The sequence below is a fragment of the Blennius ocellaris genome (genome assembly GCF_963422515.1).
Source record: "Blennius ocellaris genome assembly, chromosome: 2".
In the NCBI taxonomy this organism is placed as follows: domain Eukaryota; kingdom Metazoa; phylum Chordata; class Actinopteri; order Blenniiformes; family Blenniidae; genus Blennius; species Blennius ocellaris.
The window spans coordinates 911,924-939,381 of NC_137651.1; the positions used below are offsets into that span (position 1 = coordinate 911,924).

General features: G+C 49.6%; 1 protein-coding gene across 1 annotated transcript in view; it reads left to right on the forward strand.

Annotated features, from left to right (window-relative positions):
* Positions 1-16,638, forward strand: part of LOC308143766 (ATP-binding cassette sub-family G member 4-like) — a gene marked incomplete at both ends in the record, with an annotated part of 38,550 nt that extends 21,912 nt beyond the window's left edge. The window contains 12 exons of the mRNA XM_080514681.1: positions 1,090-1,222; positions 1,303-1,353; positions 2,558-2,703; positions 3,204-3,327; positions 3,418-3,532; positions 3,614-3,756; positions 7,347-7,445; positions 7,828-7,996; positions 8,227-8,327; positions 8,525-8,683; positions 13,621-13,739; positions 16,413-16,638. Coding sequence (XP_080370807.1) covers positions 1,090-1,222; positions 1,303-1,353; positions 2,558-2,703; positions 3,204-3,327; positions 3,418-3,532; positions 3,614-3,756; positions 7,347-7,445; positions 7,828-7,996; positions 8,227-8,327; positions 8,525-8,683; positions 13,621-13,739; positions 16,413-16,638 — 1,585 coding nt within the window. The remainder of the gene's footprint in view (positions 1-1,089; positions 1,223-1,302; positions 1,354-2,557; positions 2,704-3,203; positions 3,328-3,417; positions 3,533-3,613; positions 3,757-7,346; positions 7,446-7,827; positions 7,997-8,226; positions 8,328-8,524; positions 8,684-13,620; positions 13,740-16,412) is intronic.
* Between the last annotated feature and the right edge of the window lie 10,820 nt (positions 16,639-27,458).

Genomic DNA, 27,458 nt, shown 5'->3' on the forward strand with positions numbered 1-27,458 from the left:
TCTGTCCTGGGTCTCGACCATGTGCTGGAGAACAATGGAACATGGAAGCTAGTCTTTAGCGTCTGCTTCCTGTGTATCTCTGTTAGAGGACCATTTCTAGAATGAGTTTATGTGAATGAGACTTGCTTTGCAAAACGTCAGGAGTCATAAGATGGTGTTCAGTTACTGTGTGATGTTGTCTTTGATGTGATATGTGTAGGATTGTGCATTAGCAAGTTAGTAAAGCAAAGATTAGCATGCAGATCCTGTGTCTGTGGCAGAACTAATGTTGGCTTACAGGCTGATAACTGCTCCTAATATCATTATCAATAGAACTCAATCACTGTAATAGAATCAACACATCTTCATTAAAGTTAAACGAAGTTGAAGATTCAGGAGCCGTCCTTCTTTGCAGCCTCCTGGTTGTTCCCGTGTCCAGACTGAGGTGCTGGTCACTCAGGTCTGTGATAGTTTTCCTGCTTGTTGAGGAAAACACAAAGAGGTTTTGTGAGGTGTCGTTTCCCCGGTTTCCTGCAGAAACTGGTTGGTTTTCCTTGGTTGATGGGAGATCAGACTCTGGGTGCTGGTCTCTGGATCAGGGGAAGGTCTGACCCTCGTGGTGGGTCAGCAGAGGAGCTGAGGAGTGAAGGCCTTTGGTTGTAGGCCTCTGGTGTTAGCTGTATGCTAACGCTGGGTGAGCCGCCTCCAGCAACCCACTACTGTTGAAGAACAGTAGCAAAAGCTTTTTTGAGAGAATCTCTGCAAATGCTTTTGATGAAGGTTGGGGAATTCGAAGGTGTGAAATCGTGGGAGCCTCAGCCAATCGGTGACTTGCTGAGTGCATGGGGGGGAAGTCAGTCTCCTTTTAGCAGAAAGGGGGGGGGGTTGCATGCATGGGACTGTAGTGTCTGCCAGACCCCCTGCTGGGTGTGATGCACATGGACAAATAAAGATTGTCTTTCATCAGAAATTAACACATTTTCTGTGGTCTTGTGAGATTTCAACAGTATGTAAATAAAATCATGAAATAGGTGTTTATAAGGGGTTGCAGGTTGAAGCCTCTCAGTTGAACCCACTGAGCTGGTTTCCATGTGTCCTTGCTGCTCTTAGGGAATCTGGGATGAAGGGTCAGATCCTGGTGAATGGGAAACCCAGGGAGCTGCGGACCTTTAGGAAGCTGTCCTGTTACATCATGCAGGAGGACATGCTGCTACCACACCTCACTGCCCGGGAGGCCATGATGGTGAGCTGCCACTGATCCTCTTTACCAGCACCATCTGATTCATAAACCTTGCGGCTCAACATATCTCCTCTTCACTGCAGGTTTCCGCCAACCTGAAGCTCGATGAATTGATGGACGTGAAGAAAGAGCTGGTGAGCTGAACTATTAACACTTTCTGGTGGGGATAGAGCGATGTCGGGAAAAAGTAGTAATATATTGTAGTTAAGTAAAAATACAATTATTTTGATACAATTGTACTCAAGAACAAGTAAAATTACCAATCTGAGAATGTGCTCAAGTGAAAGTAAAAAGTAAGTCATAAAATATACTCAGAGTAAACATTACCGAGTTACTTGTTTGACAGCAGGACAATGGTTTCTCCTGAGGAGCGCAAGAAGTCAATGGGATATAAATCTATCTTGGCCTCTCTATCTTGGCAGACCTTCAGGACAGCTTCCTGAATGTCCGCAGCTCCCTGGGTTTCCCATTCACAGACACTGCATAATGCTGTTGTCTTTCTTAGACTTGAAGCCAAAGTTAAATATGACCAGGAATTCACATCGTTTTCCTCGAGTTCAACTTCAGCAGAAGTCGACAAGGTTTTTCTTTGCACTGGATCCGTACCACCGTCTGACTCAGTCTCCATCTTTATTGTGACAAAAACTGCAAATTGTTCTCCTACCCATCATTCACTGCAGTATTTTCGGGGCACAATAATTTAAATTTCATGATTGTATTTTTTATTTTTGTTTCTCAGTAACAGATGTGACTGAAAAGGTAGTGGAGTACAATATGCATACCTTCACCAATGCCACATTGGTTTGCGGAACTGAGTTAGCATTGTGAGCATGATAACTGTTTGCTTATATCAATGCTAACTCACTCGGTCGGGTAACTACAGCACTGTGTGAAACACTGAGGAGGGAGCATCTCCATGGCAACAGATGCTGATCTCAGTTTTTTGGGATTTATTCATAAACGGTTCACCGTTACGTCCCAAAATCTAATTGCGTGGATTGGATGAAGACAAATAATCCCTGAAAACTTGGCCAATATTGTTGGTCGCCCAACTTTCGTTGGCGAAGGTAATAAATAAATCCACGCAGACAAACAGATAATCTTCTTGGCCCAACTTTCATTGGCAAGGGTAAAAACATACTTAAGTAAAATTACAGAGTTTACAAATGACTTAAAGAAGTAGAAGTACAGAAAAAACTATTGAATTTCAGTAACATGAGTAAATATAATTGTTTACTTTCTACCCTCTGCCTAATTCTATATATACGTTTAGGTGGTATCTTGGGCCTAATGCCACCCCCTCCCCCACTACCCGTCCCCTTTGTCCCACCTGTTCAGGTGAATGAGATTCTGACGGCTTTGGGGCTCCTTGACTGTGCTCACACTCGCACCAGTTCGCTGTCTGGCGGTCAGTGCAAGCGTCTGGCCATCGCCCTTGAACTGGTCAACAATCCACCTGTCATGTTCTTTGATGAGCCCACCAGGTGAGACTGAAGCAGCCACAATGGCTAAAAGGATGTTAAAACAGTAACCCTCCCCCCCACACACACACGCACACACACACACACACACACACACAAAGACAAAACAATGGCTAAAGCCGCGGTTCCACCGGACAGTACATCCTAGAGCGGGACGTAGCGGTAGGGTGCAGTACAGCAAAGCGCACTCAGACCCAACCTTGTCACGTGGTCCCACCACAGAAAGTACAGTCAAAATGTAGGCAGGGTTGTGAACAACCGGCAACATGTCATATTTATAGTGGATAAACAAGCTAAAAACTGTTTGCTTTTCATGCCTATCATGTTTCTGCATGTTCATCTTTAATGTGAATATTGATCATGAAACAGAGAATTTACAAATGTGGTTCAATTCTAAAGACAATGATTCTACAGATTGGATACAGATTAGGTATCTTGACTACTGTGTTTTCTTTCCTCTCTTCTTTTCCTCCTGCTCATTGAACTTGTCACTGTGTTTTCAGTGGCTTGGACAGTGTGTCCTGCTACCAGGTGGTGTCTCTAATGCGCTCTCTGGCTCTGGGGGGACGAACCATCATCTGCACTATTCACCAGCCCAGTGCCAAACTCTTTGAGATGTTTGATAAGGTTTGTGTGGATCGGTAGCTTCTCGGGTTGGAAGATATTGTGCCAGTTTGTAGAAAACATTAGCTGATATGTGGCGTTGTTCCTCAACAGCTCTACATCCTCAGTCAAGGTCAATGTATCTACAAAGGTTCAGTTCCTAATCTCATCCCCTACCTGAAGACGCTGGGCCTGTACTGTCCCACCTACCACAACCCAGCTGATTTCAGTATGTCTACCACATGTCCTGTTGCTCCTCCACGAATAATACATTCAGCTCATCTCTTAAAACTTTGTCCTTCTGGTTCAGTCATTGAAGTGGCATCAGGAGAATATGGAGACCTGAACCCTGTGCTGTTTGAGGCAGTCCAGGGTGGAAGGTCTGCTTTAGAGGAGAAGAAGAATCTGTGGGACACCAACGGCTCCTCGGTCTGTGGCACAAGGTGCACCATGGTGAGTGTTGCCCACTATGATGTCCTGGTCAGGTCAGGACGATGATCAGCAACATGAGCTGATCAACTCAGCATATTTTTTTTGTATACATAATATAAACTGTAAACCGGAAGTAAGGGATGCTGTTAAGCTGTAGAAGGAGTCCTATCAGGCATTGTTAGCTCATAGGATTCCCGAGGCAGCTGACAGGTGCCCGCAGGCCAAGCATACCATGGCCTGGGGCGTGATGGAGGCAAAAACTCGGGTCTGGGAGGAGTTCAGGGAGACCATGGATGAGGACTATCAGTGCGTCCCGAGGAAATTCTCGCAAACCATCTGGCACCTCACAAGGGGGAATCAGTTTTTCACCAACACTGTTTACAGCGGAGGCGGGGAGTTGTTGACCTTAACTAGAGATGTCGTCGGATGGTGGAAGGAATACTTCGAGGACCTCCTCAATTCCACCACCATGTCTTCCACTGAGGAAGCAGAGACTGGGTTCTCAGAGGTGAACTGGTCCACTACCCGGGCTGAGTTCACTGAGGTAGTTGCTGAGCTCCTCGGTGGCAAGGCACCAGAAGTGGATGAGATTCGCCCAGAATACCTTAAGTCTCTGGATGTGCAAGAATTGTCGTAGCTGCAACAACGCGTGGCGGTCGGGGACAGTACCTCTGGACTGGCAGACTGGTGGTCCCTATTTTTAAGAAGGGGGATTGGAGGGTGGGTTCCATCTACAGGGGGATCACACTCATCAGCCACCCCAGGAAAGTCTATTCCATGGTACTGGAGAGGAGGATCTGGCCGTTAGTTGAACCTCGGATTCAAGAGGAACAATGCGGTTTTCGTCCAAGGGTGTCTGGTTTGGGGACCACAGGATCTCGTCTCTGCTTTTTGCAGATGATGTGGTTCTGCTGGTTCCATCAAACCAGGACCTACAGCGTGCACTGGTGCGGTTCGCAGCCAAGTGTGAAGTAACTGGGATCAGCACCTCTAAATCCAAGGCCATGGTTCTCGACCAGAAAAAGGTGGCTTGCCACCCTTCAGGTCGGTGAAGTGCCCTTGTCCCAAGTGGAGGAGTTCAAGTATCTCGGGGTCTTGTTCATGAGTGGGGGAAAGATGGAGCGTGAGATCGACAGACAGATCAGTGCAGTGTCTGCAGTTAGGCGGTCGTTGTATCGGTCCATTGGGGTGAAGGAGTTGAGCCAAAAGACGAAGTTCTCGATTTACCGGTAGATCTTTGTTCCTACCGTCACCTATGGTCATGAGCTATGGGTCATGACCGAAAGAACGAGATCCCGGATACAAGCGGCTGAAAAGAGCTTCCTCCATAGGGTGGCTTTGTACACCCTGAAAGATAGGGTGAGGAGCTCAGTCGCCAGCGAGGAGCTCGGAGTAGAGCTGCTGCTCCTCCGCATCAAGAAGAGCCAGCTGAGGTCGTTTGGGCATCTGTTTGGGATGCCCCCCCAGACACCTCCCCAGGGAGGTGTTCCGGGCGTGTCCCTGTGGCCTACCACAGGGCCTCGGGGCAGGCTTAGGACAAGCTGGAGGGACTAAGTCTCTCTGCTGGCCTGGGAATGCCTTGGGGTCCCACTGAAAGAGCTGGAGGAAGTGTCTGGGGTGAGGGAAGTCTGGCTATCCCTGCTTCGACTGCTGCCTTCACAACCCGGCCCCAAATAAGCGGCAGACAATGGATGGATGGATGCTGTAAACTTAGTTATATCAACCATAGCAGCACCTGCAACACAGTGACTAGCATGTATTGTGAAATATTGTCACGGCTACACTGGTACGTAGATGTCTGGAACCCAAAAGCAGACCAGGAGGCAGAATAGGTGCAATTGTCAGTGATTTTATTGTGCACCAGGATCAGGGAGCTGAGGAACGCATCCAGGAGTGCTGCGCAGGTGGGAAGACTGCAGCCAGGATGTGCGCGGCACCCCAGGAAGGGGTGCTAATAGCGCACGGCGACCACAGCCAGGAGTGCTGCGCAGGCAGGAAAAGGGGAGCTGGAAGATGCGCTACACCCGAGCCAGGAGTGCTGCGCAGGCGGGAGGACTGCAGACGGGAGGTGCGCGGCACCCCGGGGAGGAGTGCTGACGGCGCATGGCAACCGCAGCCAAGAGCGCTGCGCAGGCAGGAGAACGGCAGCAGGGAGGTGCGCTGCACCCCGTGGATGAGTGCGGATGGTGCACGAGCAACGCAGCCAGGAGTGCTGCGCAGGCGGGAGGACTGCAACTGGGAAGTGTGCAGCACCCCGGGGAGGAGTGCTGACGGCACACAGCGACCGCAGCCAGGAGCGCTGCGCAGGCAGGAGAACGGCCACAGGGAGGTGCGCTGCACCACGTGGAGGAGTGCGGATGGCGCACATGGAACGCAGCTGGGAGTGCTGCGCAGACAGGAGACACATACAAGGGACACCACACCACACCCCGGGGAGGACACTACATACCCGAGGAGGACACAATACACCCCGGGGAGGACACTACACACCCCGGAGAGGAACACACGCAAGACACCCTGGGGAGGAACACATACAAGACACCCCGGGGAGGAACACACAGATCTTGGACTGGGCCCGGGGACTCTCGGGCATCTTCACACACACCCACCCCGGGAGGACACTCACACCCCGGGGAGGACAAACAACTGACAATCCTCTGGCACTGGACCCACCTCACTGCAGGGCTTAAAATCCGGGAGCAATCAATTAGCTGATTACCTGCCGGAGTGTCAGTGAGGATCCGGTGCTGGAGCGAGGTGTGTGAATCGTCACAAATATTTGAAAGCAGGAAGTGAAAATAGTCCAACAAACACTTGTAATATCAGCAATACCAGTGTTCCAAGAGGTGGATACATCCTACCTCCATTATTTCATATAAATGATGATTGTCATTTCTGTCTTTGCTGGGTTCAGTAACAGTTTGACAATATAATTTCCAAACAGCAGCAAGACAGACTTCTAGTCTACAATATCTGACTCACTATGGACTAAAACAGACAACTCTATTCCCCAAAAACATGCACTGGGGGTACCTGAGCAAGCCCCTCAGTTACCCCCCCAGCTCCCCTTGAGTACTGCTCTGTGCAGCTGCTACCAATGGGTCAATTCAGTATGAATTTCGCCTCTGGGATTAATACAGTGCAATTAATACAGTTTTTATTTTAATAAAAATAAAAAATAAAAACTATACCTGCAAATCATCAGTATAACAGTGGCAGGCAGGACCCAACAGTGCTAAATGCATTGAGAAGAGTTGTTCCAGTACCTGAGGGATCCCACATTTAACAACACAGGATTTTGAGAGGGTTTCGTTGGAAAATCCAGATCACTGAAACACCCAACACGATATAGTTTTAGCCTGTCAGGTAAAATTTGATGATGCTCTTGAGTTAAATCAGATATATCAAATATAACATGATGTAGCTGGTGTGTAGAATATGTGATTGAAATAGCTTGGAAAGAATTAATGAAACTCAAACAGGATTCATGACTGGAAAAGTTCTGAGATCACAGTGAATGAGTATAGTCACAAATTTGTTATTTAAGCTCTGAAAGCTGCATGTTGTGCAGCCTTTATCTGACGCCGACTTTTGCATTGTGATTTCCACAGGATGGAGGGAACATAGAGAGCCATACATTTGCCACTAGTACTCTGACACAGTTCTGTATCCTCTTCAAGAGAACCTTCATAACTATATGTCGAGACCAGGTGAGTTACCTCCTCCTTTCATTCTTCATTGAAAGCAGAAGCTACCCCCCCCCCCCCCCCCCCCCCCTCGGGTTCTCAGTGTGGTGTGTGTGTGTACAAGTGTGGAAGCTGAAGCATTTAGGCACTTAAAGAAATACATGACAGTTCCAAGTCGTTGGTTTTATAGAAGGAAGGTTTGCTTTATTCCAGTTGTGTGACTCAGGCCGTTTTTGTGACAAATTCCCAATTGAAAACGCAAAACATTCGTCACATTTTTTGAGTGCTAGTTAACATGACCATGGTGTTCGGACCACTGAAAATGCCTTTCGGAACTGTTGTAGCTGCTAGCATGTAGCTGTGTGACATGTAACCTGCTTATATCTTCTATCTCTTGTGTTGTCAGGTTTTGACCCACCTCAGACTGATTTCCCACATCTCCATAGGTGTGTTAATAGGTTTGCTCTATCTGAACATTGGCAATGATGCCAGCAGGGTCTTTAACAACACTGGATTTCTCTTCTTCTCTATGCTCTTCCTCATGTTTGGAGCACTAATGCCAACTGTGTTGACTTGTGAGTATGACGGAGTGATTCAATTATTACAACCTCCGCTTGTGTGTGAAATTGAGGTGTTGTGTGTGTGTGTGTGTGTGTGTGTGTGTGTGTGTGTGTGTGTGTGTGTGTGTGTGTGTGTGTGTGTGTGTGTGTGTGTGTGTGTGTGTGTGTGTGTGTGTGTGTGTGTGTGTGTGTGTGTGTGTGTGTGTGTGTGTGTGTGTGTGAGACGACTTCTGCTCTGTGCTCAGTTCCTCTGGAGATGTCCGTGTTTCTGCGGGAGCATCTGAACTACTGGTACAGCCTGAAAGCGTACTACCTGGCCAAAACCATGGCTGATATTCCATTCCAGGTCAGCAGCAGCACCTCTCAAGGCTTCAGTCACAAAACAATTTAAATATTAAATCAATGCAGCTTTGGGCATTCATGCTCTGTAATAGTCAGTTTGTGTTGATGAGAATACAGAGGAAGTAGGAGAGGATAATTGATTGGGGATGTACATTTTGGCAGCTCCACTCCAGGTGTGAGAACAGTTTACCTTGCTTTCAGGTGATCTGCCCCATCATGTACTGCAGTATTGTATACTGGATGACAGAGCAGCCGCCTGAGGCCAGCCGCTACCTGCTCTTCATCGCTCTGTCCATCTGCACCGCCCTGGTGGCCCAGTCATTGGGCCTGCTGGTTGGTGCTGCCTCCACCTCGCTACAGGTACCACAGGGCTGTCTGGGTCACTGCCATCTCAAGGCTGATCATAGTGCTCCGGAAGAGAGCTTTTATAAAGAGAAAGGGTGGTTCTAAGTACACGGAAACACAAAAACTTTTGCAACAGCTAATCTAAAATCATTGTGCTTGTCACATTGTGGGGTGGTTAACTGTATTTGTATAGCTGTAAAAAGTTATGCGTACTGTTCAGTCCAGACACCGCGGTACAAACATTTTAAGACTGGGGATCGACATTTAGGCTTTCCCGAACATCCAGGGCTAGTAAAAGCTTTGCTTGGGCATTTTTTCAGCAAAAATCACTTGGTTTTGCAGGCAAATCATGCCATTGCTGGGCGCTGCCATTTCTCGCCCCAAGAGTGCGATCACGTGATTCTCGCGTGAAGGTCGATGATAGTATGTGAAGACCACAGCCGATCGAAGCCACTATTTTCTTCCCGATTTGTGTTCCCCATTCAGGTCAGTGACGTGCAGCATCTTTCCTGGAAAACATGCATTCTCACTGGATAGCGTCGTGTAATTCCTCGGGAATCCATAGAATTATGTAGTTGGGGACACGCCTTATCGTCCACCATTGTGAATTTTTCACTTCCGTCAACATTCACTGGAACATTAAAAACTCACTCGAATTCAACACATAAAAACAACTTCAACTAAAACAATGTATTTTTGATTATTTTGACTTTCTAATCCAGAAATATTTATGGTTCAGACAAAAAAGTTGGCTGAGCAGGAAGAGGAGAAGGAACAGGGACAGGATTTCAGATAATAAAAAATACATGACACATCATTCAACTCTGGGCTTTTTTGCTGTGAAGAACAAACTTAAAATGTAGATTATTATTCCTTCAGATTGAAGAGTATAAAGAGATATGCCTTCCCTGAAAGTTTCATTGAGAGTGTTTTAAAGTAAATGTCACGGATAGCAGACAGGACCCAAGTGCAGGACTATTGGATAGGGTCCAATAAACCTCGAAGCCAGCTTCTTTGCGTCCGAGCGGATAGGCAGGTCCCGGGTGGAGAGCCACACACGCTGACCCACGTGTAAGTAGGTGCAGGAACCCGCCGTCGGTCTACAACCCGCTTGCGCTCTGCAGAATATTGCAAGAGCTTGCTTCTGGCCTTGAGCCAAGCGCGCTTGCATCGCCGCACCATCGCCAGAGCTGTCGGGACACTAACCTCCGATTCCAGGGCAGGGAACAGGGGAGGTTGGTAACCATACACACATTCAAAGGGAGACAGCCCAGTGGACAAACAGGGAAGGGAATTGTGCGCGTATGCTACCCAGACTAACTGCCTGTACCAAGAAGCCGGGCTGTCAGAGACGAGACACCGAAGGATGGACTCCAGCTCCTGGTTCACCCTCTCAGTCTGGCCGTTAGACTCTGGGTGGTACCCGGACGAAAGGCTCACTGTAGTTCCCAACAGCCTGCAAAACTCCCTCCAAAACCGAGACACGAACTGAGGCCCCCTGTCCGAGACGATGTCCCTTGGGAACCCGTGAAGGCGGAACACGTGTGTCAGCATGACCTCTGCCAGCTCCTTGGCTGATGGGAGTTTCGCTAGGGGCACCAAGTGGGCCATCTTAGAAAACCGGTCCACTACGGTGAGGATGGTGGTAAACCCTTCTGCATCTGGGAGGCCAGTGACAAAATCAATTGACAGGTCTGCCCATGGTCGGGTGGGTACCGGGAGCAGCTGCAACAGACCAGAGGGGCGAGACCGAGAGGTCTTGTTAGGCGCACAAACAGGGCAAGCCCGGACATACTCACGGACTTCCCTGTTAATTCCTGGCCACCAGAAACGCTGTCTCACCACAAACAGGGTGCGCTGAGTTCCTGGGTGACAAGACAGAAGGTTAGTGTGGGCCCATTGAATAACGCTAGACCGTACTGGGGGACACACAAACAGGCGGTTGGGAGGACAACCTGGCGGCACCGTCACTCCCTCCAGAGCCCGCCGAACCTGCTCCTCAATCTCCCACGTCACCGCCCCCACCACACAGGTCAGAGGTAAAATTGGCGTGGGGGAACGAGGAGCAGGATCCGGCTCAAAGACCCGGGAAAGGGCGTCAGGCTTCACGTTCTTAGCCCCAGGCCAATACGACACCACAAAGTCGAACCGGGTGAAGAACAGAGCCCACCGGGCTTGCCGAGAGTTTAATCGTTGGGCTGACTTGATGTATTCGATGTTTCTATAGTCAGTCCATACCACAAACGGGTGCTCTGCACCCTCCAGATAATGCCTCCACTCCTCCAATGCAGCCTTGATGGCCAGGAGCTCTCGATTGCCGATGTCATAGTTCTGCTCAGCCGGGGTCAGCCACCTGGAGAAAAAGGCACAAGGGTGCAGCTTCCCATCCTTACTGCTGCGCTGAGAGAGCACTGCCCGAACACCGACATCTGATGCGTCCACCTCCACCACAAACTGCCGTCCTGGATCCACCATACTAAGCACGGGAGCTGAGGTGAACCTGGCCCTGAGCTCAGAAAACGCCTGCTCAGCCGAGGGGCCCCAAGAAAACGGGACCTTGGGGGAAGTTAAGGCATGTAGTGGTGCTGCGATGGAGCTGAATCCCCTGATAAACCGCCGGTAGAAATTTGCAAACCCCAAAAAACATAGCAGTTGTTTGCGGTTACCCGGGGTTGGCCAATCAGCTACAGCCCTGACCTTCTCCCTGTCCATCTCCACCCTCCCTTCTGAGATGACTTGTCCGAGAAAAGAAACAGAGGGAGCATGAAAAACACATTTCTCGGCTTTCACGAACAAGTTGTTACCCAGAAGACGCGCTAAAACATAACGAACGTGCTTAACGTGGCTGGCTAGGTCAGAAGACAAAATCTAAATGTCGTTGAGGTAAATGAACAGAAACCAGCCCGTAGAGGAAGGTGTCCTGCAGTGACGCATCGTTCCAGGTGCAGTCCGCGGAGAGAGTGCGGAACTCAATCGCGTAGTCGATCACCGACCCTTTGCCTTGCCGCAGCGCTGCCAGCGCTCGAGCCGCCTCCTTTCCACCGGGACGCCGATCGAAGATCTTCGACAGCGCCTCTGCGAACTCGTCCACAGCGTCACACAGCCGGGATTGACGGTTCCATTCAGTGGTGGCCCAAAAATCCGCTCTGCCGGACAGGTGGGAGATGATGTACGCTACCTTCCACCTCTCTGTTGGAAACGCGCCCGGCTGCATCTCGAAGTGGAGACCACACTGGACCAGGAAGGGTTGCGAATCCCTGGAGTCCCCTGAGAAGCCCACTGGGCTTGAGAGCGGTGACGGTGGCATCACGAAGGCTGCAGTTGCTGGCGCACCGCAGCGGAAGCAGCAGCCCGAACCTCTGGGACTGAGAGACGAGTGATGAGCTGCTGGAGGTGACCGGTGAGTTGGTTCAGTTGAATCTCCACTGACGTGTGTCGATGTGAAAGGTCGTGGAGACCCGCTGTTAAACCAGCCAACTGCTCGTCGTGTTGAGTGAGCTGGCTTCCCTGCTGACCGGGGTCCACTGGGTCCAGAAGGGTTGGTTTGTTCTGTCACGGATAGCAGACAGGACCCAAGTGCAGGACTCTGGAGGCAGGCTGAGTTCAATCAGGTCTTTTATTCATACTGACAGCACAGACTGATGAATAGCAGGTTGCTCCTCGACCTGAGGAGCACAGCAGACTTGAACTCCAAAACACTGGACAGAATGGACGAGACATGGATGACTAACAATCCACCAATGAACAAACACAGACAGGACATATATAGGGCAGGGTGATTACAGAAAGTGTCCACAGGTGTGGTGCTGGACAGCCCAGACCTATGGCCCGCCCGCTCTTAAAGGAGACCTCAGCCTACCTCCTGACAGTAAAAAGTTATGTTGGTCGAATTCATACATTACCCAAGCTTATAAATTTCCATTACACTTCGGGCAAGTAAAAATTTGTCCAAGCAAGTAAAAAAAAAACATCTTTTCATTTTCCACGTTAACTGAGTACTGAACCATACCGAACCGAACCGTGACTTCTGTACTGAGGTACGTACCGAACCATGATTTTTGTGTACTGTTACACCCCTACTGTAAAGTAAAAAAAAAAACCAGTTTATAAAGTTGTATAATAACTGTTTTGAATAGTATTGAGGAACAGTTTCGCATGAATGGCTCCATACACTCAGCCATCTCTGACGGAAGCTGAGAAATGGTGTCCTGGTTTATCACCCGTGGTCTTGGATGAAGAGGTTAATAGACAGTCAATGTCACAGTCATGTGACATTGACTTCTTCTTCTTCTTCTGCTTCTTCTTCTTCTTCTGCTTCTTCTTCTTTTGCATCACTGCCATCTGCTGTTTCTATCTACATTTTCCCCACTACTCTTGTCTTGTCATCCCTGATGCCTGTTTTACCCTCTTTCTTATAAGCAGTTTTTCATCCTGAATGACTGTTTCCCTTCTTCTTTATCTTCATTTGGGTTAAATGGCAGTTGGCATCTATGAAATTGCATTACCGCCACCTGTTGGTTCCAGCTAGTCTATATTACTCCCACCACTCCAAGAAAGAAAGCAAGAAAGAAAGATAGAAAGAAACCTTGGGCAAACTCCGCCATTGAGGCTTCAGGCTAGATTGTTGGCATCATTCGTTTATTCCTATGTCGATACCACCTCTAATTCAGTGTAGTTTAACATCATGAAGCACCCAATTAACCAAATGCTTCTCAATGTGCCAAGTAATAAACTCACAGACAAAATCTAACATTTTTAACAACTCAACAGATGCTTTTCATCATAATTTGAAATCAAAATCAAAGTTTTGGATGTTGCTTTATTTTCTGTAGGTTGTGTTTTTCTCTTTCCTACATGCTTTTGTTATAAAGATGATATAAAAATCTAAATCCATGTCCGAGTCTGAACTTTCCAACAGAGGGCAGACCGTGTCATTGTTCATCCTCCAACAGGTGGCCACATTTGTCGGACCAGTCACAGCCATCCCCGTGCTGCTCTTCTCCGGATTCTTTGTCAACTTCGACACCATCCCTAACTATCTTCAGTGGAGCTCCTACGTGTCCTACGTCAGGTATGTAACTCTGTGGACTCAACAGCAGAGCTAAATATATCTGTGGTCTATGGTCACTGGATTTTAAAAATTATTTTGTTGTGAGATCCTGTTCTGCACCAATTATATACGTCAATGCAATGAAGCATTAGTAGTAGGGCTGGGCGATGTATCGAGTTTTTACGATATATCGATATATTTTCAAACAAGATATGAATTAAGAAAATATCGTAATATCGATATAATTTATTTCACGTTAAAATTAGCAAACTCCGCTTATTTGCTGTGTTCCTTGATTCTCGCCCGCCTCCCACTTCCTCTCCACACTCACACAAGCTATTAAACCCCTCCCCTTCCTCCTTCCAAGACGCGCTTGCCCTCTCACGCCCACTACACTTTCACTGACTCAAGACAACAACAACACACTAGCAAAGATGGAGTCTGAATGTGCCACCGGCGACACGTGTGCTAGTGGCCAACTACTTGTAAGTAAAACGCGAAATTCTGGCTCGGTTGTGTGGCGGTGGTTCGGATTTAAGCCACTGGACAAAAAGCAGGAGAATGTGTTTTGTAGGGAGTGTCAGAAATCCGTGGCTACAATAAGTTGGAGCACAACGAACCTATTCCAGCACCTTCAACAGCGGCACCCAATACAATACGAAGAGTGCATAATTGTGCACTGCCACAGTGGCAGTGCAATCCACGTCCCCAGCACTAAAACAATGTACACTGCAAGCTTCGATTTCACGCGTAGTGCCTTATGAGAAAACCAGCAAAAGATGGGAACAGATAACCAGAGCAATCGCATATCACATTGCTAAAGATCTAGTCCCCATTTCCACCGTCGAACGCGACGGGTTTGTTTGCCTCATCAAAGTCCTCGACCCCAGGTACCAGTTGCCAAGCCGGGCATATTTTTCACGAGAAATGCTGCCTAAAATGTACGCCGAAGTGAGCAAGATCATTGCCGCACAATGAAGTAAAGTCACTTACTTCGCGCTGACCACAGACATGTGGTCTAGCAGGACCACCGAACCCTACATGTGTGTGACAGTCCATTACATCGTCGACTAGGAATTAAAAAGCGCCTGCCTGCAAACAAGCTACTTCCCTGCTAATCACACGGGAGACAACATCGCCGAAGCTTTAAAAATGAATATTTTTTTATGTATATTTTCACCAGAAAATATATCGAGATATATATCGAATATCGAGTTTATGTAAAAAAATATCGAGATATACTTTTTGGTCCATATCGCCCAGCCCTAATTAGTAGCATGTTTCCATCTATGTTTGTCCTGACACAACTGTTGCTCTAAGCCCTAATGTCACCACTCAACCTGCCAACAAATGCATTGATTTTCTCTTTTTACTGAATTCATATTTGTTTAGAGCAGAAGTCTTAAAATCCGGACCTCGAGAGCCAGTATCCTGCACATTTTAGCTCTCTCCTTGCGTCAGGATACCTCAATCTAATGTTGAGGCTTGTAAAAATAAATATATAAAGAGCCCCTGTGCACCTGAGAGACCTAAAACTTGCAGGACATCGGCTCTCGAGACCCAGATTTGAAGACCCCTGCTAAAGCAATTAGCAGGGGTCCCTCTCAATTTCCCTCTCTCATACTAAAGTATGAGAGGGAAATTGACCCTCATCTAATTCTGCAGCATAATTAATTGAAAATGATGATCTTTAACAATCAACATCTAAAAAGTCACCACACTCTGAGATAAATTTGGTCTGAGTACAGAAATACATATAATATACAATAGAAGTACAATAGATTATTTACAGTGGTGCATGACAATAAAGAAGAAATGGGTTTAACTGAAGTCAGACTACTAAATGCACAGCAGACCGGATGTTAAATAAAGAAACTCACAGAAAAAACAACACATTGTGAACACAGGGTGCATTGATATCATTATTTCGTTCAATTCATCAATCCAGCCATCAATCTATTGATTATACCAGCAATCCATCCATCCATTAAGTCATCAAGCAATCCATCAATTCATCCATCATTTCTTTCATGCAGTAATTGATCAGTAATTGATCCATCCATTCACACCAATGGAGGAATCCAGTCATTCCTCCATCCATTTAATACATTCATAATCCAAACTATCCTTCCATCCATCAATTTGGGTCCATCAACTCATCCAAAATCCATCCATTCTCACATCCAGTAAAGATCCATCCATTTAAACCATAATAATCTGTCCATCCATCTATTTGTTAATACAGATATCATGCATCAATCAATGAATCCTCCAACCATCCATTAACCTATCGATCCATTCATACAGTCACCCATCCATCATCCATCCATCAATTCATCCCTTTATCCATCCATCCATCATGCATTCATCCATCAATACATCCCACTATCATCCTTCCCTCCATCATCCATCTATTCATTCAGCCATTATCCATCCATCATCCATCAATCCATCCATTATCCATTACTTCATCCATCCATCATTCATTCATCATTCATTCATCCATCCATCTATCTATCAAGCTATTATTTGTTTGTCCATCCATCCATTCATCCATCTATCATCTATCCCTGTATCCATCCATCCATCTATTCATTCAACCATTATCCATCAATCATCCATCCATCCATCCATTCATGAAGACATATAGTAGTTTACATTGAGGACTGTACCCTTGTGTCATTTCTTCCTCAGGTACGGTTTTGAGGGTGTGATCTTGTCCATCTATGGGATGAACCGCTCCGAGCTGGAGTGTCCAGGGAAAGTCTGCAAGTTCCAACAGCCTGAAGAGGTCCTACAGCTCCTGGACGTGGAGGATGCCAAGCTCCACATAGACTTCATTGTCCTGGGCATCTTCTTCCTCACCTTGCGGCTCGCCACTTATCTCGTCCTCCGCTACAAGATCAAATCTGAGAGATAGGCTGCACTTTCCCTCCAAAACCCACAGATCTCTTCGATGTCACTGCAGACCCGGACTCTTCTTGCATCACATAGGAGGTCTCCTTGTTTGACTTTTACACATTGCTGCTAAAACTGATGGAACACAAGTCCTGACTATGTGCTGCTGCAGAGGTCAAACACACACCGGCTTTACCTCATCGAGACTGAGCCATTCCATCGTGATACTGTACATGTCATCAAGGAAGCAACGGGCAAACATCTGCATGCTTCTTCTCTACCTTCTGCCACAGTTTTAGGTCCATTAACCTGCAAAACTCCTCAAGAGTTTATGCAGCTCTTTAAGCCAAAAAAATCTAGAAAGTCTGTCGTACTGAGAATAGTTTGAGATGGTTGTGTCTGTACACTGCATGAGAGCATTAGTTATTCTTCTCTCATTACTTGATTGAACTCAACTGTAGTTATGTCAAATCACCTCTTCAGGTCAATCATTCATAATCTGTGGATAGATGTAAATTCAGCTTTTCTATGATTGAAGAGATTTTATATTTTTTTTCTTATTTTTACTGTAATAAAATGGAGAATCTTTCTAATGTTAGATTGAAAAACAAATTGATAAGCCTTAATCGTTTCACTCTGTGTTGTGTGTCTTTAATATCCCCTACATATGCAATTAGAACACTATTTAATCCACAATAGAATAATTAGAGTATTATTATTATTATTGTTGTTCTTTGTTCACGGACCTGCTCCTGCTGTCATGTTTGGTGCTATCTGACGTTTTCTGTTCAATTTGAATCTCATGGAAAAACATCTGTGAGCACCTGGACTCTTTGACCAAAGAGAATCACGTGACTAAAGGGTGGTGGGTTTAATTTACATGCCGGATTTTGGACCTTGTTTTTGCTTCCGACTTCATTCTCTGTGGAATCATGTCATTTGAGGTGAAGCTAAAGAATAACTGTACAGTCATGTAATAATAAATAATAGTGAAATAAAAACATTCATCTGACCAGCATCTGTAAAGAAATGTCACATTTTTAATTCGATTTTATAAAATTTGATTTGTATACTGCCAAATACAGTCACCTCAAGACACTTTTACAGGGGAAAAAAACACAAGTTGCACTGAACCATGCTCACATGTATAAACACCTCACAGAAAAGGTCAGACCCACAAACAAATTAACTTAAACAGCTCTCTTGTAGTGTGCAGAATGGGCAGCAGAGGGCAGCACGGTGCATGCGCACCGTTACAGTTAACTGCAGAAGACGACAGTGGCGTAGTGACCTAGTTCATGCCCAGTTTCTTCTGAGGATTGTGACACGAGCTACTTACATAATATACGTATAATATGTGTCTGATGCGAACATCCACCGAGCTGAACTGAACCGAGACGAAGCGAACTGAGAGTAGGCTGCTGGATGGTGATCGGTGTGTGGAGGCTGCAGAAAGGTTAGAGGCGCGCACACATAGACACACAGATATTACATTAGTAATACTATGACATTCTGAGTGATCATTCCAGGATAAGGTAGCCTGACGTAGGATGGTAGTTAGCTATTTTCAAGCTGGAAATAGCTAATACCAAATTTAAGTCTCGTTTGTCAAAAGGTTATTTAAGTTAGTTTGTAGTGGGCGTTACATAATTCACCCGCGGAACCTGGGTTACATAGATTGGTTCCGGTGGGACTGTTTATACCGACACACAAGTGGATGTGGTTAGTTGAGTTAGCAACCGCAGCGCAACGAGTCACGTTCTGTTCCTGTTAATTGTTATAAGGCTTTATGTCAATAAAACTGCCGACGTTGGCACTGTCATTTGACACGCCGCCTACGACTCCCGTTCCTGCGCGCTACATTGGTGACCCCGACGTCAGCCCCGTTGAAGTTCCTGAGGCTGATCTGCGAACCGAGCGAATTGACATGGCGAGTGCCGCCATGCTGAGACTACCGGAGTTTTGGGAGACATCCGCGGCGACGTGGTTCGCGCAAGCGGAGGCTCAGTTCGCCCTCCGTAGTATTACGGACGATGCTACATGCTATTACCACGTCGTGTCTGCACTGGGGAGCTCCACTGCAGCCAGAGCAGTGAGTTTCATCACAGCCCCTCCGGCCCAGAATAAATACGCCGGGCTCAAGGCGTACCTCCTAAAAACTTTTGAACTGTCCCAGTCTGAGCGTGCTCGACGTCTCCTTGCGATCCAGGGTTTAGGAGACAGCAAACCCTCTGAACACATGGAGATGATGTTGAACTAATTGGGTGCTGAGGAGCCCAATTTCCTCTTCATTGAACTGTTTTTGCGTCACATGCCACGCCACACGTCCAGACTGCGCTCGCCAATACGTCCATTACTGAGCCACGTGCTCTGGCGGAAGAAGCAGACCGGTTCTTCCTGGCCACACAACGCGCCGCCCCAGACGTGCTGGCCCCGACGTACAGCCACACACCCACACGGGCCCGCACCCCCACTGCCACAGACAACCGTGCCAGCCCGGGTTTGTGCTACTTCCACGCCCGTTTTGGTGTGAAAGCCAAAAGGTGTTGCTCACCGTGCACCTTCAATAAGACGGGAAACGCCAAGGCCTGCGCTCAGTAGTAGCCATGAGTGCAGGCGCTAAAGGCCGGCTGCTATTCATAGAGGACACCCTCTCACGACGTAAATTCCTCTGTGACACCGGCGCCCAGAGAAGCGTCCTGCCGGCTACGGTGGAAGACGCCGCTGGAGGGTCACAGGGACCCCCCTTATCATCCGCCAACGACACCCCGATCCGGACGTACGGCACGAGGACTGTGACCGTATGTTTTGGGGGACAGCAGTTTTCCTGGGACTTTGTCACGGCCGATATCACCTTTCCCCTCCTCGGCGCTGATTTCTTGTGCGCCCATGGACTGTTGGTGGACGTTAAAAATGGCCGCTTGGTGGACGCCCAGACCTTCTCCTCTTTTGTGTGCGTCCGCGACGAGGGGACTTATGGCGGCCTCTCCAGCTCGCTCTCTGAAGGTGACAAATTCCAACGGCTTCTCGGAGAGTTTCCCTGCCTGACCCAGCCCACCTTCTCGGCCATCACGGCTAAACATGGAGTTGAGCATCATATTGACACTACAGGCCCCCCCGTCTATGCTCGTGCACGACGGCTCAACCCAGAGAAACTGGCGATGGCGAAGTCCGAGTTTGAAAACATGGAGCGCCTCGGCATCATCCGTCGTTCCGACAGCCCATGGGCCTCGCCACTCCACATGGTCCCCAAGCCGGATGGCAGCTGGCGTCCGTGCGGCGACTACCGGCGCCTTAATGATGCCACCACGCCAGACCGATACCCAGTCCCCCATATTCAGGACTTTTCAGCGCATTTGGCAGGGATGCGCCTGTTTTCAAAGGTCGACCTGGTACGCGGTTACCACCAGGTTCTGGTGCACCCGACAGACATTCCAAAAACAGCGGTGGTGACACCTTTCGGACTATTCGAGTTCCTCAGGATGCCGTTTGGCCAAAAAAACGCGGCTCAATCCTTCCAACGACTAATGGACTCGGCACTCAGAGACATGCCTTTCCTGTTTGTCTACCTGGACGACGTCCTTGTCGCCAGCTCATCCGAGGAAGAGCACCTGAAGCACCTCCGGGCCCTTTTCACACGGCTTGACCAGCACGGCCTGATTATCAACCCGGCTAAATGTGTCTTTGGAGCGAAGTCCATCCCGTTCCTGGGGCACCTCATCGGTAATGATGGGGCCGTCCCCCTACCGTCGAAGGTGGAGGCCGTGTCCGCCTTTCCCCGCCCACGCTCGGCTCAGGGACTCCGGGAATTCCTTGGCATGGTCACGTTCTACCACCGATTCATCCGCCGGGCAGCTCACATTATGCACCCGCTGTACGACGCCCTGAAGGGTAAGACCCCCAGCCAAGACATTGACTGGACCGACGAGAGAGGCAGGGCATTCGACGACACGAAGACTGCATTATGCCAGGCCGCCATGTTGGTCCACCCGTAACCCGGCGCCCCGATTGCCCTTACAACCGACGCTTCGGACTCAGCTGTTGGAGCCGTGCTGGAACAGTGGGTCGAGGGTGCGTGGCAACCGCTCGCCTTTTACAGCCGCCAGCTGGCCCCTAGAGAGCAGAAATACAGTACCTTCGACAGGGAGCTGCTCGGCGTCTGGTTGGCAATCCGACACTTCCGCTTCCTGCTAGAAGGCCGTAAGTTTACAGTTTTCGTCGACCATAAGCCTCTCACGTTCTCCATGGCCAAAGTGACTGAACCGTGGTCCGCCCGCCAACAGCGCCAGCTGTCGTTCATCTCTGAATACACCACTGACATCCGCCACATCGCCGGCAAGCACAACGTGGTCGCGGATTGTCTTTCCAGAGCGATGGTTCACACGGTGCAGCTGGGTCTCGACTATGCACGTATGAGCGAGGAGCAGGCCTCGGACCCCGAGGTTCAGTCACTGAAAGAGGCGGACACTGGACTGCGCCTGGAGGAGGTCGCTGTCAGCGGCTCAGGGGTTAAGTTATGGTGCGACCTCTCTACTGGCCAGCCAAGGCCACTGGTCCCTGTCAGTTGGCAGCGGGCCGCGTTCGAGGCCATACACAGTCTCTCCCATCCCGGCAGAAAAGCCTCTGCAAAGTTGGTGGCTCAGAAGTTCGTCTGGAGGGGCTTGAAGAAGGACGTGCGGTCCTGGGTTGACTCATGTGTGGCCTGTCAACGTGCAAAGGTGCACCGCCACACTAAGACCCCCCTAGAGACATTTGCGGTTCCTGAGAGGAGGTTCGACCACGTCAACATTGACCTGGTAGGGCCGCTCCCCCCCTCGCATGGTTTCACCTATCTCCTCACAATGGTGGATCGGACGACCCGCTGGCCGGAAGCGGTTCCCCTCGCCTCAACATCGTCTGCCGACGTGGCCCGGGCGTTTATCGGGACGTGGGTCGCACGTTTCGGGACCCCTTCAGACCTGCCCTCCGACCGAGGTGCACAGTTCACTTCGGAGATCTGGACTGCTGTCGCCAGGGAATTGGGGGTTAAGTTACACCGCACTACCGCATATCACCCCCAGGGGAATGGTTTGTGTGAACGTTTCCACCGCTCCATGAAGGCGGCCCTACGTGCAGGCCTGAAGGATGGCAATGAGTGGACAAGCTCCCCTGGGTGATGCTGGGCCTCAGGACGGCCCCGAAGGAGGACCTGCAGTCGTCGTCCGCCGAGCTCGTCTACGGCCAGGTGCTGAGAGTACCTGGGGAGTTCATCCCCGACGCCACAACACCATGGTCGGCAGCCGGGCAGCGGTCTTCTCTGCAGGAGGTCGTCGGATCGTTTGCACCGGTCCCCACATCACAGCACGGTACCCCAGTCCCTCAGGTGTCCCCCGATCTGCATTCAGCGAAGTTCGTGTTCATCCGCCACGACGCACACCGCGGGCCGTTGCGTCCACCCTATGACGGGCCGTTTAAGGTCCTGCAGGATGGAGGTAAGAACCTGGTGGTGGACATGGGCGGAAGACTTGAGACTATTTCCCTGGATCGGGTTAAGCCCGCTCATGTGGACATTTCCAGGCCAGTGGAATTGGCCCGGGCCCCACGCCGTGGGCGTCCCCAGAGGACTGTTTCCCCTGCTCCGGCTGAACTCCCTGCCACTGTGTCAGCGCCCTTGCCACCCGATTCTGTGGTCAGTCCAGCTGCGCCTGTTGCCCCTGTTTCCCCCTTCGCCCCTGTTGTCTGTACCCGCCGTGGTCGGGTTATCGTCCCCTTTCGACATTGTGACTTTGACTATGGGTGAATTCTGGGGGGGCTTGTGTAGTGGGCGTTACATAATTCACCCGCGGAACCTGGGTTACATAGATTGGTTCCGGTGGGACTGTTTATACCGACACACAAGCGGATGTGGTTAGTTGAGTTAGCAACCGCAGCGCAACGAGTCACGTTCTGTTCCTGTTAATTGTTATAAGGCTTTATGTCAATAAAACTGCCGACGTTGGCACTGTCATTCGACACGCCGCCTACGACTCCCGTTCCTGCGCGCTACAAGTTAATATTTCTTGTGTAAATATAACAATCTTAAACAACAAGGAAGGTGTGAGATTCGAGCACAGACTGTTACAAACCAGTGAATTGTCAACAACAAATACACAATAATTACCAAGAATCGATCAATTCAGTTAAAATGCGTTTATTAACAAAAATGTATTATTCAAAAATAATTCAGGAATTATTCAATAAAACAATCAATCAATCAAACGTTAAACACGGAGATCTAATCTACAAAACAGCAAACACTATGTACAAAGAAAGAGGGCGTGTGTGTGGTGTGTGTGTGAGTGAGTGTGTGGAAGCCTGAGTGGGGATGTAATGACCACGAGTGTCCACCAGGTGGCGGTGGACCTTGGAGGGTCAGTGTGTGTGGGTGTAATGACCACAAGTGTCCACCAGGTGGCAGCGGACCTTGGAGGGTCAGTGTGAGTGGGTGTAATGACCTCGAGCGGACACTAGAGGGAGGCAGGCGTCTTTGTGTACATGCCACTTTACTGTTTATATGTTTATAGGGTGTATAGATTTTTAAATCTTTATATTGTTTTTCTTAATATATTATTACATGCCTTTGCACTGTGGGTCTGAGAGGACTGAAATTTAATCTGTGCTGTATGTCATGCATATCAGCACACTTGACAATAAAGCTAACTTTGACTTTTGACTTTGACTTTGGTTCGAGGCAGTGACCGTAACGACCACTAGGGGTCAATGACTTGACGTGTCCACCGAGTGGCGGTCTCTCAAGAGATTGCAATCACCCACACGACCACCAGAGGCGCTCGGCGCTCTCTTTCTGGACAGCGTGACGTCACTGTGCTCGTGCACGGCTCGTGAGCCTGCTTGGAGTGCGCCTGGGGTCTCGGGACTGAGAAATCCCAGGGACAGTGAACAACACACGGTCCCAGAAGCGCGGTGAAGGAGCGAACGGGAACAGCTGTTGCTAAGTTGCGCAACGTTAGTGAGGAGAGGGAAGAGAGAAAGAAGGGGCGAAAGGAGGACAGATCCCACTGTGTGTCCAACTTTCCCAGCTTGTCCACGGGGTCTAAATATGCGAGCTATGCAAGATTAGACTCCAGGAGCAGAGGGACAAGCTGAGAGAGAGAGAGAGAGGGAGAGAGAGAGCTGCACAGTGCGGAGGTTCGCGTGGATGGAAAATCCAACGTGCAGATACAGATTGGTTGAAAACACAATAATAAAACACACAGCAATATTAAAGTCACGTTATTCTAATTGCCTGCCCAGACTCTAAGCCTTACTTAGTTGGACGAGGGTGAACGTGCTTCCGTGGCCGGTTGAAGTCCGTGGATTTCCGGCTGCGGGCTGTTTCTCTGGTGTCCCAGGGAAAGGAAACTGAACTGTTTGTGGACAGAGGGAAAGTCCACAGGATGATCCGAGGAGTGATCAAGCGCTTCTTGTGAGGAGGGGGAAGAAGAAGCGGGGCTCAGGTCGGCATGCGGGGAGCGCACACTCAGGATCCAGGTGAATAAGAAAAAAACGAAAAAGAAAAAAGAAAAGTAATTTCACGGGTGGTTCTCGGCTCGTCCAGGGAGGTGAAGAACTCCGGGCCCGGTCAGTGTGTTAACACATGTGGCACTTCATCTCGGAGCACATTCGACTTGGAAGAGGTCTGTTTACCTTCGCGGGTGGATTTTATACCTGTTGGTTTTGTTCCGGGTTCCCGCTGTGCTCAGGGCAAGGTGGACCAATCCTGAGGGAGGGCCCGCCCCAGAGTTTCCGGCTGGTGAGGGAGGTCTTGGTGTTGACCTCCAGTGTTGCACCATGCTGGGGGGAGACCCGGGGGGCGGGTCACATGACCAATGGCGAACTTTTCCAGTCTTGAGCATGTGGTCTCTTTGTTCATAAAACGTGTTCCCCCCTCCCCCCTTCCATGAGGTTGAGGGACCACTGGACTTTGGCTCCAACAGTAGCTAGTGCCCTAATTGGAGCCATTCATACTGGGGAGCATCCCCAGGAAATGCAGGCTTGATTGGAAAATTGTGTAAATTACAGGAAAGCATCAAATTAGTTAGAGGCAGTGTCCAACAACAAACTAGAAAACATAATCCTCTGCTGCTTGATGTTGTGGCAGGACGAAGGATGAGGCAGAGCTGAATTTTGGAACACGTCTTTTTTGTAGCGAAAACAGAACTGGACTGGCACAGCCCACAAACGCCCCAGCGCGGGAGAGCCAAAACCCCACCCCTCTACCCAGAGTCCTTTGGGGTGAGAGGCCTGGCTCCTAGCAACCGCCACACAGCCTCCCCCCGAACACCCAGAAGGCACATCTGGGAAACCAGGCAATACCTCACAGGAGGCTTTAACGGTCGGCCATAACGGCTGCGTTGTCACTCATGCGAAACCTCAGATGAAACTCAGCGATCAGGGCGTCCATGAGGAGGAGAAAACACAGGGGGTCTTGAAGGAGGGCGACCACGACGGGGAACCTGGGCCGGACACATGACCTCGTCAGCCATCATATTGGGGTTGGAAGGGTGAGCGGTGAGCGTCGTGTCGCACGACGCAAGGCGGGCCGAATTGAGCTCCGCCTGAACAAACGACCGTGGAAAACCGTGGTGAACGGGGCCCGGAGCCGAAAAACCGCTGGAGGAAAATGGACCGACGTCTGACCGGAGTCGCGGCGCAGAACTCACAGGCAAAAATTCCCCCAGATGCACGGGACACACAAGCACTCGAGACGGACAAACAGCGACGCAATCCGCCTTACCAGCCACATGTCGAATATCAGTCGTAAACTCGGAGATGGATAACAAATGGCGCTGCTGGCGAGCAGACCACGGCTCCATCACCTTAGACATCGCAAAGGTCAACGGTTTGTGATCCACATAAGCTGTGAATGAACGACCCTCCAAAAGGAAACGGAAATGACGAGTTGCCAGATATAACGCCAACAACTCACGATCGAAAACACTATACTTGTGTTCGCTATCACGCAACTTGCGGCTGAAAAATGCAAGAGGCTGCCAAACTCCAGCCACCTGCTGTTCCACCACGGCCCCCACCGCTATATCAGACACGTCAGTCGTTAGAGAGATGGGTGCTAAAGGTGATGGATGGGCTAAAAGAGCTGCATCAGCAAGAGCAGTCTTGGCACTCTCAAAAGTCTGGACACGATCCGGTGTCCAGTCAACTGGATTGGAGCCTTTCTTCACACGCAAAGCCCCATAAAGTTGCTGCAGAAGGTGGGCGGCACGCGGAAGAAAACGGTTGTAGAAATTAATCATGCCCAAAAACTCCTGCAGGGCCTTAACAGTGGCCTGACGAGGGAAATCTGTCACCGCCTGCACCTTAGAAGGCCACGGAATGGCACCCTGAGCTGAAATCCGATGACCCAAAAAATCAATCACAGGCAGACCAAACTGGCACTTGGCAGGGTTGACGATAAGGCCGTATTCCTCAAGGCGCTGAAAAACTTGCCTCAGATGCAACAAATGCTCCTCAGCTGACAAACTAGCCACCAAGATGTCGTCGAGGTAAACAAACATGAAAGTGAGGTCGCGCAGCACCGAGTCCATCAACCTCTGAAAAGTCTGTGCTGCCCCTTTAAGGCCAAAAGGCATGCGCAGGAACTCAAAAAGCCTGAACGGGGTAATCACTGTAGTCTTAGGCACATCATCTGCACGCACAGGAACCTGGTGATAACCGCGCACCAGGTCCACTTTAGAAAACACAGACGCCTGCCAAACGCACAGAAAAGTCTTGAATCTGCGGAATGGGATAGCGATCGTGCACAGTGATATTGTTAAGGCGGCGAAAATCTCCACATGGCTGCCATGAACCGTCTGCCTTCGGCACCATGTGAAGCGGCGAGGCCCACGGGCTGTTAGAACGCCTCACGATGCCCAAACGCTGCATATTGGCAAAATCCTCTATAGCTATAGCTAGCTTCTCCGGGTCTAAGCGACGTGCGCGCGCAAAAACCGGCGGGCCCGTGGTAGCAATGAAATGCTCGACGCCGTGCTTCGTCACCGTGGTGGAAAATACAGGCTTGGACAAAGACGGATACTCCCCCAACAAACGCTGAAACACATTCTCTGATGCTAAAAAATTAGCGTGGGTTAATGGCCCAGGTCCCTCGGTCTCACACGGAAAGGTAGCAAAAGACACTGCATCGATCAACCGGCAGTTCGCGACATCATCCAGCAAATCATGAGCAAAGAGAAAATCAGCACCGATAATGGGAACAGTAATGGAGGCGATCACAAAGTCCCACTTAAACTTGCGTCCATGGAAACATACAGTCGCTGACCTACTGCCAAAAGATGAGATGGGGGAACCGTTGGCCGCGCTCAACGGAGGTCCCGTGTCCCGGGCCGGCAAGTCCGTGCCGGCTGGAAGGAGGAGGCTCAGCTGAGAGCCGGAGTCCACCAGAAAACGCTTTCCTGACACCAAGTCTTTGACGAAAAGCAGCTCACTCCGTCCACCAGCACCCACAGCTGCTACTGAGTGCTGGCGCTGGCGTTTCCTGGCGCCTCGAACGAGCAAGGAGGGACGCAGCGTCGCGCCTTGGCGCCAAAAAGAAGCACATGTTGGTCCCGCGTCGCCTCCGAGCGGTGACCCTGGTCACCGCCGCCGGGTCTGCGTTCTCCATCACCAGCTGGGGGGCTCCGCTCCCACACCTTGCACCGCAAATCTCCTTGTCGCCAGCAAAACTCGATCCGCCTCCTCGGCAAAACCACGGAAGTCGCCTTCGGCCAAGCAGCGGGAGTTAGCCAAAGCTGCGCGCGCTGGCGGCGTGAGTTGGCGCAGGAACAAGTGGGGGAAAAGGAATCCACCCTCGTCCTCGCCCAACAG